The sequence below is a fragment of the Equus caballus genome, chromosome 14, assembly GCF_041296265.1.
Source record: "Equus caballus isolate H_3958 breed thoroughbred chromosome 14, TB-T2T, whole genome shotgun sequence".
Classification (NCBI taxonomy): domain Eukaryota; kingdom Metazoa; phylum Chordata; class Mammalia; order Perissodactyla; family Equidae; genus Equus; species Equus caballus.
Window position 1 is genome coordinate 102,839,583 of NC_091697.1, and position 14,039 is coordinate 102,853,621.

General features: G+C 37.5%; 1 protein-coding gene across 9 annotated transcripts in view; it reads left to right on the forward strand.

Annotated features, from left to right (window-relative positions):
* The window catches only part of AP3B1 (adaptor related protein complex 3 subunit beta 1), a 227,657-nt gene that overhangs the window by 38,923 nt on the left and 174,695 nt on the right, over positions 1–14,039 (forward strand). For all 9 annotated transcript variants that reach the window (XR_011425714.1, XR_011425716.1, XR_011425715.1 and 6 more), the window contains exon 3: positions 4,422–4,496. Coding sequence is in view for 6 of the 9 variants with exons in the window: in XM_001918342.6 (XP_001918377.2) it covers positions 4,422–4,496 (75 nt within the window). In the remaining 3 variants the exon portion in view is untranslated. The remainder of the gene's footprint in view (positions 1–4,421; positions 4,497–14,039) is intronic.

Sequence of the window (14,039 nt, forward strand, 5' to 3'; positions counted from 1 at the left end):
GTAAAATTATCTTTGTTCACAGTCAACATGATTTTATATTTAGAAAACCCTCAAGATTCCACAAAAAAACTTTTAGAACTAATGAATGAATTTAGCTAAGTTGCAGTATACAAAATCAAAATACAAAAATTAGTTGTGTCTGTACACTAACTGAACAATCCAAAAAGGAAATTAAGAAAACAATCCCATTTACAACTACATCAAAAGGAATAAAATGCCTAGGAATAAACTTAACCAGGGAGGCAAAACACTTTTACCTTGAAAACTGCAAAACGTTGCTGAAAATAATTAAAGACACAAGTCGGTGGAAAGACATCTTGTGTTCATGGATTGGAAGACTTGATATTGTTACGATACCCATCTTCCCAAAGTGGTCTACATAGTCAGTGTAATTCCCGTCACGATCCCAGTGCTGGGTTTTGAACAGACACCTCTCTTGTCTTATACTTTGGTAGTAGGTAATATTAGGGCCATTTATGATTAAATGGTAAGTTACGCTAGGGAACGGGATATCCTATATCCACTCATTCCCCAGTGGTAACTAATGAGTAGATGGTTGTTTTCTGAAATATCTCAAGTGAACCACATCATATAGAAATTTTTTGAAATTTCTGTCATGTATATACTATCATATCTGAAATAAAAAAATAGCCTGGATTGACTCAATAGCAGAATGGATATAACAGAAGAGCCAGACGTTGAAGACAGATCGTTAGAAATTAGTCACTTTGCAGAATAGAGATTAAGAAGAAAGTAGTACAGCCTCAGGTTCTTATTGGATGATATGAGAAGATCTAACAAATGTGTTCAGAAGAAGAGAAAGAGATTGAGGGAGAAAAAATATTTGAATAAATATTGGCTGAAAACGTCCCAAATTGATGACTGACATAAATTTGTAGATGAAAGAAGCTCAGTGAACCCCAGTCAGGATAAACTCAAAGAAAACTATGCCTTAACGTATAGCAATTAAACTGTGGAAATCCAAAAATAAAGAAAAACATCTTGAAAGTACCTGGGGAAAAAATGATACATAACATACAAAGGAACAGTGATTTGAATAACTCCATATTTCCCATCAGAAACCATGGCAGCCAGAAGACCGTCTTTAAAGTGGACCATCTTTAAAGTACTAAAAGAAAGTAACTGTTAACACAGAATTCTATATGCAGTGGAAATACCCTTCAAGAATGAAGATGAAATAAAGACATTCTCAGGTGAAGAGAATCTGGGTATTTTTAGCTGATCTGTTTTAATGAAATGCCAATGAAAGTTCTTTAGGCTAAAGGGAAATGATAGATGGATTTTGAGTAAGACCAGTCAAAATGGTAAATATCTGGTAAACATAAAAGTCTAATTTTATTCCTCTTATGTTATCCCACTGTCTAAGAGATTTTCAAGGATGTAAATGTAATGGAAATGAGAGCTGTAACATAAAGGCTAACAGGGAGGGAGGGACTCAAAGGGCCTATATGGTTGTAAGGTTTCTACACTTTATTTGGCCTGGTGCAAGATTAGCTCTAAGCAGACTGTGAAAGGTTTGATAAATCTCGATTGATCTATCTATCTGATAATCCCTAGAGGAAGAACCACTAAAAGTCATACAAAAAGATATAGCCAAAAAGTCAATATAAAAATTAAAGCACTGGGGCCGGCCCCATGGCCGAGTGGTTAAGTTCGCGCGCTCCGCTGCGGCGGCCCAGTGTGTCATCGGTTGGAATCTTGGGCACGGACGTGGCACCGCTCATCAAACCACGCTGAGGTGGCATCCCACATGCCACAACTAGAAGGACCCACAACTAAGAATATACAACTATGTATCGGGGGACTTTGGGGAGAAAAAGGAAAAAGAAATAAAAAAAATTAAAGTACTGAATACTAAAAAATTCCCAAATAATGGGGATAGCTGTGGGCAGAACAGGAAACACAGGGAATAAAGAGAAGACACGTAATAAAACAGTAGACCTGAATCTTACCACATCAGTAATTTTATTAAACGTAAGAAGTCACCTGCTAAAAGAGATTGTCAGATTGGATGACAGTATCAGGATGCAACTATGTGTTCTCTAGGAAAAATCCACTTTTAATGTAAAGACATAAATAGAGTAAAAATGTAAGGATGGAAAAATATATACCATGCAGACACTGACTGAAACATGAAAGAGCGACTCCTGCTCCCACCCTAGCACTTCCCATTTCTCTTAGAATCCTTTGTTTTTCTCCGTAGTACTGTCTTTTACCACCTCACATATTGTATTTGTTTATTGTCCCTCCCCCCGTTAGAAGGTCCAATGGGCGAGGACTTCCTGTTAGTCATGGCTGTATCCCCAAGGCCCAGAATAGGCCCTGGCCTGTAGTGTCCTCACAGCAGTATTTGTTGAATGCGTTTGACTGTAGGATTTTTTCCTCCCTCGTGTGTAATGTCTCTTTGAATAGCATTCTGTAGAACGAAGCTGGGGAAGCCTTGGAATAGGACATAATAGGACAGGATCTCTGATTTCAGGTACTTGTGAATAACTGAAGGAAGGGGCCCTAGAGAACAGCTAATCCGTCTTTCTTTATTTGACAGATGAGGAAGTTGAAAGAGTTGTGAAAGTCATATAAAGATGTTTTAGCCACAGGATTTTGTGAACCTTCTGTAGTACTTAGCAGGTTTCACAAAATACTCAAATCAAATAATATCACAAGGAAAGAAATAGAATATGAAAAGACTATCTTGTATCAGAGTATTTTAAAGCTGTCATGTAGGAAGGTCTTCTGAGAAATTGCTAACTGGGATTATAATGCTTATAATATCACATAATATTTATAAAACATTTGTCATAAATTCATAACACTAATACCTTCTTTTTTTTTTAGGAAATTTCTTAGATATGGTGGGTAATTCATAAAAAATCCCTTTCCAAAAAATTATCCTATAGTTAAACTTTATTTTGTGTTATCGAAGTCTGGACTATTAAAAGACATAAAGATATATTCTGGGCATGGGAGTGAAGCAAATGGGAATACAGGTAGACATAAAGCTGAAATAAATAGAAATAAAAGATAGCACATAGGAAATTCCAAATGAAAAGTGTAAATGAAAACATTCTGGAGGAAATGAGGTTTGGAGGCCGTAGTGGGCAGAGTATTAGGAGACAGCTATAGCAAGGGAGAATGATTAGAATGTGATGGCACTCTAGATGGAGTGGTAGAACTTAGAAAAGTAAAAAGAATTGGGTTGGGGGCATGATGTGAGCACAGGCATAGAGGAGTCAGAGAATGTTCTGGTAGTGAGTATCTGATCTTTGATAATAGCATTGATATAGAACAATAATGGTTGATGAACTTAAAAGAGATGTAGTGCAAATTGTGAGAGCGTTTGAATATTAAGTGAAATAGTTTGGACTCTGAGGAAGTCAGAGGCTTTAGAAATCTTTGAGTGGGGCTGACATGCAAAGTAGGGTTTTAAGCATGGTAAGCTCAGTGATGTCCGTTATGGATAGGAGCAGACGGGACTGTTGGGAAGTCCTTTGTGAGGTGATCCTGACCTGTGCTAGGAGAGTAGCAGTGAGAAGCGATTAACCTGAGGGTACTAAGAAATCACAGCAGGACCTGGTGTAGGTGTGAGAAGAGACAAAATAATTCTATTCTTGTATTATCTTTCTGGTATCTGGGAGAATTAGTGGAAATAGGAAATTCTAGCATGAATGCCATTTCATTGTGAAAAGTGAGTTTGGTTTTAGACATAGTAAGTTTGGGATGAGAGAGACATCTGATGATGTCCAGTTAGAGAGGTGGAACTGGATCTCGGAGTTAGGGCTAGAGTTTGGGGAATTGATCCCCACAGAGGTGAGAGTGACGTGACGCGGGTGCATGAAATCTTATGAGTTTCAGAGACTGTAGAATGGTGTAGCCTGAAGAGATGGGTTGCAGAGAACTTTCATGGGCAGAGGAAGAGGCTTTGGTGAAGGGGACTTTGAAAAGTCATGGTCCGAGACGTGGGGGAATCCATGAGAAGAAAGCCAAGGGAGAAAGAATTCATTTAGACTAACATTTGTTCCCCACCCTGGCTCCAAATGCGGTACACCTTTAATGTAAGGACGTGGAAGGTAAAGAACAGTGCAGACATGTAAAAGTATTTACAGCCCCATTAGCCAGAGAAAACTGGTGTAAATATTTTATTATATGTCTTAAATTAATTTATATTTCTTCCTTAATGTGTCTGTGTATTTGTGTATTTATGTTGATACACAGGAGTTGTTTGTTCTTTGCTGTAGATAGTTGGGATAAGTAAGATGAGTCAAAAAGAGTTCAGCTTGTTCGTCCCAGAGCTTATTGCTGATTTAATCTTCTAAATATTTAGTGATGTGGAATTTGTGTTTTATTTTCAAATGACTAATTAGAAAAAGTTTTAGCCCTAATATTCCACTTTTATTCTTCAGATGATTGCAAAAGGGAAGAATGCGTCTGAATTGTTTCCTGCTGTTGTGAAGAATGTGGCCAGTAAAAATATTGAGGTACTGTTTTGATTCCTAATTTTCATGATTCCTTTTGTTGTACAAGAATCATAAACTTTTCAGTTACTTTGAAATGCAACATAAGATATTTAAGTATCACTAGATTTTTATTACAATTAAAATGTCCGTAATCTTAAATAGGTAAAATAGAATAAATAGTGGATATAATCCTAGCTTTGGACTTTTGGTGGATAATGTGACAAGTAAAATTGAGAGTAATTCGCCTGGGTGAATGATGGTAACTTGTTTTGAGTATCTCTAGAGGCCACTTTAGTTGAAATTCTGCTCTAGGCTCTTAATTTTGAGATAGCATATCTCTAGTGAAACAGACCTAAGTTCCCACAGTGTCAGATCAGGGCTTGGACTCAAGTATTATGACTCCAAATCTAGTGCTCTTGCTGGAGCATCACTGCTCTGGTTTATTCTGCCTCAGTACTTCAGGAGGTGAGCAGAAGGCAGAATGTAGCTGGAGCCTTCAGTTACTGCTCCCTGTACAGGCCTGTATATGGAGTTTGAAACAGGACTTCAAGGAAATTTGAGACCAGTGTTGGTAGTGCTGGGTCACATGGACTAATGACTTCTGACAGAATGCAAAAAACAAATATGAGCCAGTATAGGAACCACTGAGTAAGGTGAGTAGGATGAAGAGTTCGATGAAGGGGTCGAGAGATTGATGTGAGCAAGTGGCTTGTATTTCGAAAGAACAGAAGGTAGTAATGAAAGGGATCAACTAGCCACCTCTCTCCTGAGTCTCAGCTTCAGCTGATGTTGGGTAGCAGTTGCTGAGGATACGTTCAGAGGGTTCTGAGGAGATGTGTTGGCTCAGTAGGAAGTAGTGATATCTGCAGGAGAGTGAGAACGCCAGCACGCACGCTTCCTGTTCGCCATTGCTGGCAGCTGAGCCTCAAGGAGGAGGCCTGGCTCTCTTCTGGGAAGTCTGGGAGAAAGAGCAGTCACCACTGAAGAATATTTTCAAGGACCTGGTGACATCTAGGTAGATGTTTTAGGTAGAGGAAAATGGAGTGTAAGGGGTAGAAATTAAGCATATGGGAAAGTTTTTTTATTTATAATCAAGTATTGTTAGTATTATTCTTAAAGCTTTATCTCTTTGTTTTGTTTTTTGATTTGGTAGGTGCCTTTTCTACTTTCAAATAACATCATACCACTTCACATATGCTTTGAAAACCTTACGACAGTAAATTTCCATTTGCCCCCTCCCATCTTTTCCCATGTTATCAGGCATTTTACTTCTAAATGTGCTAAAACACCCTAAATATATAGTTATAATTTTTGCTTTAAAGAGTCATTCATCTTTTTAAAAGATTACAGAAATGTAATTAACATGCCATAAACCTCTCACTTTTAAAGTGTGCAGTTCAGTGATTTGTAGCATGTTCACAGACTTGTACAACCATCACCACCATCTAATTCCACATTTTCATCACCTGAAAAAGAAAACCTACGTTCATTAGCGGTCACTCCCCGTTCCCCCCGTCCTCTGCAACTGCTCGTCTACACTCTCTCTCTATGGATTTGCCTATTCTGGGCATTTCATGTAAGTAGTCATAGAATATGTGGCTTGTGTCTGGCTTCCTTCACTTAGCATAATGTTTTCAGGTTCATTCATGTTGTAGTGTGTATCAGTACTTCATTCCTCTTCATTGCTGAGTAATATTCCATTGTCTGGATATATTGCATTTTGTTTAATCCTTCATCAGTTGATGGACTTTTGAGTTTTTCCCACCTTTCGGCTTTTGTGAATAATACTGCTGTAAACATTTCATACAGGTTTTTGTGTGGACGCATGTGTTGATTTCTCTTGAGTATGTACCTTGGAGTGATATTGCTGGGTCATGTGGTAACTCTGTTTAACTTTGAGGAACTGTCAAACTGTTTTCCCTAGCAGCTGGACCATTTTACAATTCCATCAGCAGTGAATGTGAGTTCTACTTCCTCCACATTCTCACCAACGTTTGCTCTTTTCCTTTATTAAAAAAATTGTTGTCTGTCTTTTAGATTATAGCCATCCTCAAGGGTGTGAAGTGGCATCTCATTACCACTTTTGAAATTTTGCTTTATGTTTCCCTAATAAGAAATTGTTGAGCATCTATTGGCCAGTTCTGCATCTTCTTGGGGAAAAAAGTCTATTCAGATCCTGTTCCCATTTTGTAATTGGGTTGTTTGTTTTTTTATTGTTGATTTGTGAGAATTCTTTATGTATCCTGAACACTTGTTTATCTGATGTGTGATTTGCACATATTTTCTGCCATCCTGTGGGTTATCTTCATTTTCTGGATAGTTTCCTTTGAAGCACATGTTTTTAATTTTGACAAATTCCAGTTTATCTATTTTTTTCTTTGTTTCCTTATGCTTTTGATGTCATATCTAGGAAACTGATGCTTAGTCCAAGGTCATGAGGATTTATTGGGTTTTTCCTAAGTCTTATAGTTTTAACTTTTGTGTATAGGATCATGATTCATTTTGAGTTAATTTTTGTGTATGATGTCTCCGTGCAACTATTCATCTGCTTTGTGTCACTGTACTTTTGTCATTTCTAGAATTTCTTATAAATTGAGTTATTCAGTATGGAATCTCTTGTGTTTGGCTTCTTTTACTTAGGAAATTGAGATTCATCTATGCTGTTTTGTGTATTCACATTTTGTTCCTTTTTTTGCTATAATTTGGATATTTCACAACTTTTTGTGTGTGTGTGAGGAAGATTGGCCCTGAGCTAACATCTGTTGCCAGTCTTCCTCTTTTTACATGAGCAGGATTGTTGCTGAGCTAACATTTGTGCCAGTCTTCCTCCATTTTATATGTGGGATGCTGCCACAGCATGGGTTGATGAGCAGCATGTAGGTCTGCACCCGGGATCCGAACCTGCAAATCCCAGGCCTCCAAAGCAGAGTGCGTTAACTTAACCACTACACCACTGGGCTGGCCCCTACAATTTTTTAATTTGCCAGTTGAAATACACTTGGATTGAATAAAATGCTATGTGTGGGCAGATATTTTATTTTTTGGAGGGTAAATGTTTAGGAATAGATTCGTTGCATTGTCTGGGAAGTATATGTTTAACTTTTAGAAAATAATGGTGTATAGTTTTTCAGAGCAGCTGTAGCATTTGTATTCCCACCAGCAACGTATGGGAGAGCCAGCTGGTTTGCACCCCTTCCAACACCTGATCTCATTAGACTTTTTAGCTTTAGCCATTTTGGTGGGTGTGAAGTGGTATTTCATTGTGCCTGTAGTTGCGTTTCCCTGCTATTTAGTGATGTGAGTCTTTCTAGCCAGTCATCAAGTATGAAGATGGTCTTGGTGGACCCCTAGCACAGGGCTTTTTAGATTTTCTATTTCTTTTTGGATCTATTTTGGTAATTTTTTATTCAGGAAATTTATCCATTTCATCTAGGTTGTGAGTTTATTGGCATAAAGTTGTTAATATCCTCTCAGTATCCTTTTGCTGTCTGTAGCTTCTGCTGTGATGTTTCCTCTTATTCCTGGTATTGGTAATTTTTGTCTTCTCTTTTGCATTTTTTTTAAGTGTTGGCTGTATACATTCTAAACTTTTTACAGTACAGTTATATTTAATATTGCACCTCTTCACATAAAGTATAGAAATCTTGCAACTACGTACATTCATATTGCTCCTGTCTTTTATGTTTTAGTGATTATATGTCAGATTAAAAACATCGTAAGACAATGTAATTTTTGCTTTTTAAATATTTGTGATTTATGAAGAAAGTCAGAGAAAACAGTGTTTTTATTTATTCAGATGTTTCCTGTTTCCAGGCTTCTCTCTGTAGCCTGAGGACGCAGGTTCCTGTTGGTGTGATGTCCTCCTGCCTTCGCACCCTGCGTTGGCTTTTCTGCAGTGCAGGTGTGCTGCGGCTGGGTTTCCTGACTGTCGTTTATCTGAAAGTGCTTCCGTTTTACCTCCGTTCCTGAAGGATTGTTTCATTGCTCATGGAATTCCATGTTACTAGTTTTTGTCTTTAATGCTTTAAAGACTCTTGCATCCTCCATAATTTCCTGTGTTGTGTCCCTGTGAATTGGATCAATACCCCTTATGTAATTTATCATTTTTCTCTTGATACATTCATATTTTACTCTTTATCTTTTACGTTCACTTGTCTTGGTTTGAGCTTTGTGTTCATTTGGCTTGGGGTTCGTTGAGCATCTTCCATGAATTTTTGTCTTTGATCAAAATTAGGGAATTTTTGGCCATTATTTCTTCAGATAATTTTTTGCTCCATTCTCTTCTCTTTCTGGTATTGAAATTCCATATGTTGTGTTGTTTGATATTATCTAACAGTGTATGAAGCCTTTTTTGTCTTTTTATGTCTTTTTTTGTATTCCTCACATTCAGTAATTTTTATTCATCAATTTTCAAGTTCACCTACTCATTCTTCCATCATTTCCATTTGATTGTTAAGTACACTCAGTGACTGTTTTATTTTAGAATTGTATTTTTTCATTTTAGAATTTCAGTTTCTTTCTTTTTTATCCTGTTTCTTTGGTGACATTTCCTATATTCTTTATTAATTGAGAGCATGTTTTCTTTTACTTAATTAAGAAGAAGTGTAATATCAGCTCTGAAATCCTTGTCTGCTAGTTCTACCACCTTGTTTATCTCAGGCTTGGGTTCAGTCGATTTTCTTTTCTGTGTGTATGTGTTCTCTTTTCTTAGTTTTTCATATTTGGATAATTTTGAGTTGTATTTTGACATTCTGTTAAATCTTGGAGATTCTGTATTCTTTTATTTTTACTCCACAGGTGGTGTTTTTGAAGGCAGTCATCTTGACTGGGTTAAATTGCAGATTCTGTTTCTTAGGCAGCAGCTTCAGTCTGGTTTCATAGTTTTTCTCTTTTGCTGCGCTACCTGAAGTCTGTTCTGCACTTGCGTAGTTCAGGAGTCAGAGAGGGGGTTGAGATACTTGAGAAGCCCGTCTCCAGCTCTCTCCCTTCTGGGGTTCTCCTACTTTCTTCAGTGGCTGTGGTTGTCCTGGGCTCAGTTTTTTGGTTCCTTCGGCCAGAGAAATTGGTTTGTCCATCAGTGCCTTCCCTTGCACTTCATCCAGCATTCACTTAGTCTCAGCAGAAAGCCATGGAAGTGCGAACTTGCTTTACACAGTGCACTTTCTTACCATCTTTGGGTGTATACTCCTAACCGTTCTGTCTGCTGCTGTCTCATCACCGGGGCCTTCAGGGCTTTTTGTAATATCGCCAGGATTTTTAGTTTTCTGGTAGGATTTTATTCCAAAATTACCAGAAGTCCACTTATGTATTAAAGAGATGTAAAAATGAGCTGCCCCAACTAAAATCTTTTATATGTTCTCTCATGTTTACTATTTCTGGCCTTCTTGATTCCTTTGTGTAAGTGCAAATTTCAAATTTGATATCATTTTCCTTATGATTAGAGGACTTTCTTTAACATTTCTTATTTTAGTGGTAATGAATTCTCTCAACTTTTGTTTTAAAAAGTGTTTGTTTTGCCTACAGTTTGAAAACGTGTTTGCCTGGTGACATTTACAGCTCTAAGTTTACAGTCTCTTCCATTCAGTGTTTAAAAAATGTTTTCTTGTTTTTTGGCCTGCATGGTTTCTTATGACAGGTCTTCTGTCATTCCTATCCTGTTTCTCTGTGTATAATGTGTCTTTATTTCCTCTGGTTGGTTTTAAGATTTTCTCCTTAGCACTGGTTTTAAATTTTATTGTGATATGCCTTGACGTATTTTTCTTCCTATTTATTCTGCTTGGGGTTTGTTGAGCTTCTTACATTTGTGGGTTTATGGTTTTCTTAAAATTCAGAAAAATTTTACCTATTACTTTTTAAAAAATATATTTTCTCCCTCCTCTCCCCTTCTGACAGTTCTAGTACACATGCAGTAGATTAATTGATACTGTTCTACCAGTCACTGATGCTGTGGTCACTTTTCTCCCAGTCTTTTCTCTCTGAGCTTTATTTTGATAGTTTCTACTGCTATATACTCAAGTTAACTGATCTTTTCCTTTATAGTGTCTAACTGTTGTTAATCCCTTCCAGTGTATTTTTCTTATCCGCTATTATATTTTTCATCTCTAGATGTTTCATTAGGTCCTTTTTATATCTTCCAGTTCTCTCCTCAACAAAGTCATATTTTTGTCTACCTTCCTGCGCTTGAGGAGCATATTTATAATAGTTTTCCTGTCCTTCCACTAGTTCCATCATTTCTGTCATTTTGAGTGTTTTCTATAGATTGATTTTTCTCATGGTTGTGAGTCATATTTTCCTGACTTTTTTTATATCCCTAGCAAATTTTGATTGGCTATTGAACGTTGTGAAATTTATGTTGTTGGTTGCTGGACTTTGTTGTATTCTTATTTTTTTGGTGAGGAAGATTGACCCTGACCTAACATCCATTGCCAGTCTTCCTCTTTTTGTTGGAGCAAATTGCCCCTGAGCTAACATCTGTGCCAGTCTTCCTCTGTTTTATATGTGGGATGCCACCATGCCTTGATGAGTGGTGTGTGGGTCCACTCTTGGGATCTGAACCTGTGAACCCCTGGGCTGCTCAAGTGGAGCATGCAAACTTAACCATTATGCCACGAGGCCAGCCCCATGTTGTATTTTTAAATTGAATTGGGTTTCTTTAAGTTATATGAAATCATTTGAGTCTTTCAAAGCAGCTTTTAAGCTTTATTGTGGGGATATAGAGACATTTTTAGTTTATATTAATTTACCACTCCTAAGGGGACGCCCTTTGTAGGATTCTACTCCATGATCCACGTATATTTATGAGATATTTTCTCTGACTGGTGGGAACTTGAACTCTTCCGAGCTTTTTGTGATCTTTGAGATCTGCTCTGCCTACCTTTCTCGAGTTTATTTGTATCTGGCCTTAGGTAGTTTCATCTTGCTCATGTGCATGTCAGTGCTTAGCCTGAGACTTGCTGGCCCCCCTCTCCAGGGTGCGTGCTCTCTCTCCTTCTCTATCTCTGTGAAGTTCCCTCTTCCCTGTTACTCTGCTCTGCGAATTGTAGCGACCTTGGCCTCTGTGAACTTTGACCTCTGTCTCCTTGGCATAGTGAGTCTTCTGGATTCTGTTTGAGTTGCCTCCCTTGCCCTGGTAGCTTCACCCTCAATTGTAGGGCTCACCTTGATTTTTGTTCCTCTCTTGGGATTCACGGCACTGTGCTGCCTGTTTTCCAACATATGAAAACTATTGTTGCATTTTTTTCCCCTAGTTTTCTGTTTGGTTAAGGTAGGAGGGTAAATCAGATCTCTCAGTTACTATTATTTTTAAATTATAGCTTTATATCAAAATCTGTAACTTTTTAAAGCTTTAAAGGATGTGGAATGTTATTGATCAAATAAAAACATTGGTCCCAATTTTCCCTACTTTCCATGAAGAATTTTCACTTTGGAACTGCTGAGGTACTTAAAAATTCCCTGCTGCTTCTCCAGCCTCCACCTCAGAGTCCCGCAGCGGTGCCTCACGGTGCGTTACAGCCAGGCATACCGAGGGAGCCGCAGAGCGTTGGCGGTTTTACAGTCAGTGCTGAAGTGTTTTTAGTTTTAAAAACAAGGCACTTTCGAATAAAAAGATTGCATAGATACAGGAAAAAATAGAGTGAATAAAATAGCCATGTCCTGAGAATGGCAGTAGAATTTTTTGTTTAAGTAGGGTGGTAAGATCAGCCAGGTCGCACTTCAGTTGTGTACTACAGACACAAAGTTGAAGTGAAGTAGACGCTTAGCTGTTATTTTAACACTGTGGCAGTGGATGGTTGCTATTATGTCTCTAATAGAAAGCAACTTAGCAATTTATCTTACTTCATGTAAGTTAAATTAGTAGTTTAAATAAAAATCTAGAAAAGCAAAGGTGAAGTATATATTATACAATTTCTAGAGTACACATTTCCATATATAAAAAGAATTATCTTCCAGTTCCTATTATTTTCCCATTATTAGAATAATTGATGTTATAGGATTTTAAAGATATGTACTTTAAACCACTTTTTAGATACGTTGTTGAGTATGTTTCATTTTTTCTATTAGTAAGTACATTAAATATTTCAGATAGGTGAATTTTGCTGCCAAAGTGAATAGCCATCGTAAAATCAGTTTCACTAATTTGGGTAAGTTAAAATAAAAACTCTTGTATACTTGCTGCCAATTTAAGAACTAGATTGAATTTATTTAATATTAGACTTGATAATATTAGACTAGACTTAAATGGCTCTAGAATTAACTGTTAAATTAACTCTAGACTTAAATAGCTTGATAAACCATTCTTTCTTTCCAAGATTCCAATTAATGGGAGAAATCTAGACTGAACACATAAACTGATAGTATTTGGAAATTTTACTCATGATTAAGTTAGTAGATGCTTGTTAAGCACTGTTGATGTGCTTGTTACCATGTCTAATTCTGAATTGATAATTTCAGGAGTTAAACAGATTCCCTTTGATGTGTTATGGCCATGCTATCTGAGCGTCTAATCTGATGTGTACCTTAGATATAAGAAGGTCCAAATATCTGAAAAAAAATCAAGATTTGACTTAGAGAAATTGTGAGATGTGGGGAGAATTTGTCTTAGTGTTATCAGGAGTAGAGTCTCTCAGCAGCAACAATAATTGCTAACAATAAAAAAATGCCATCTAGGGGCCGACCCCGTGGCCCAGCGGTTAAGTTCCCGTGCTCCACTGTGGTGGCCCAGGGTTTCACTGGTTTGGGTCCTGGGCGTGGACATGGCACCGCTCATCAGGCCACGTTGAGGCAGTATCCCACATGCCACAACTGGAAGGACCCACAACTAAAATATACAACTATGTACCGGGGGTTTTGGGGAGAAAAAGGAAAAATAAAATCTTAAAAAGAAAAAGCCATCTGTGCTAGGTTGTTAGCGCCTTAGATATATCAGCTCATTTCATCCTCAAATACCTCTGAGGTTGGTTCTGTTCCCTTTTTTATATATGAGGACAGGGTAGCAGAAAGGTTAAATTATCTGACTAAGGTCACACAGGTAGTATATAGCAGAGTCAGAATCCAAAGCCAGGTAGGTTGGTCTCAGAACCCATCTTACACCCTTCCCCTTTTAGAGCCATCCTTCCTGTCTGATGATTCCTTCTTCCTCTTTCCACCTTAGTATCTTTGACCCTTATCATCAACATCTGGAATTAACTCCTCTTGGGGAAGTATCTGACATTGTTAGATGTGGGTAGAAAGGACCAAGTCCTTAGAAACTGGTAGTAAATTAGCTAGTTCCCTTTAGAGTTCTAAGTAGTCTTGTTGTTGTAAACAGACAATTCTGTACTGTTTTTTTCATTCAAAGCTGTTTGTATTGTTCCGATTGTTACAATAGTAGAACTTTCTATTTGTTCATCTTTTTCCTTTACACTCAGATTCTGGTATGCTCCCTAATGTTCTGCAACAAAAATGTCACTATAAACATAATTATTGGTCTGTTTGTTTGGGTTTCTTTTGTTCTTGAAATACCTTGTTAGTTTCTTGAAACATGCTTTATCTTCTAATATTGTGGGAAGACTGACATAAGCTTCT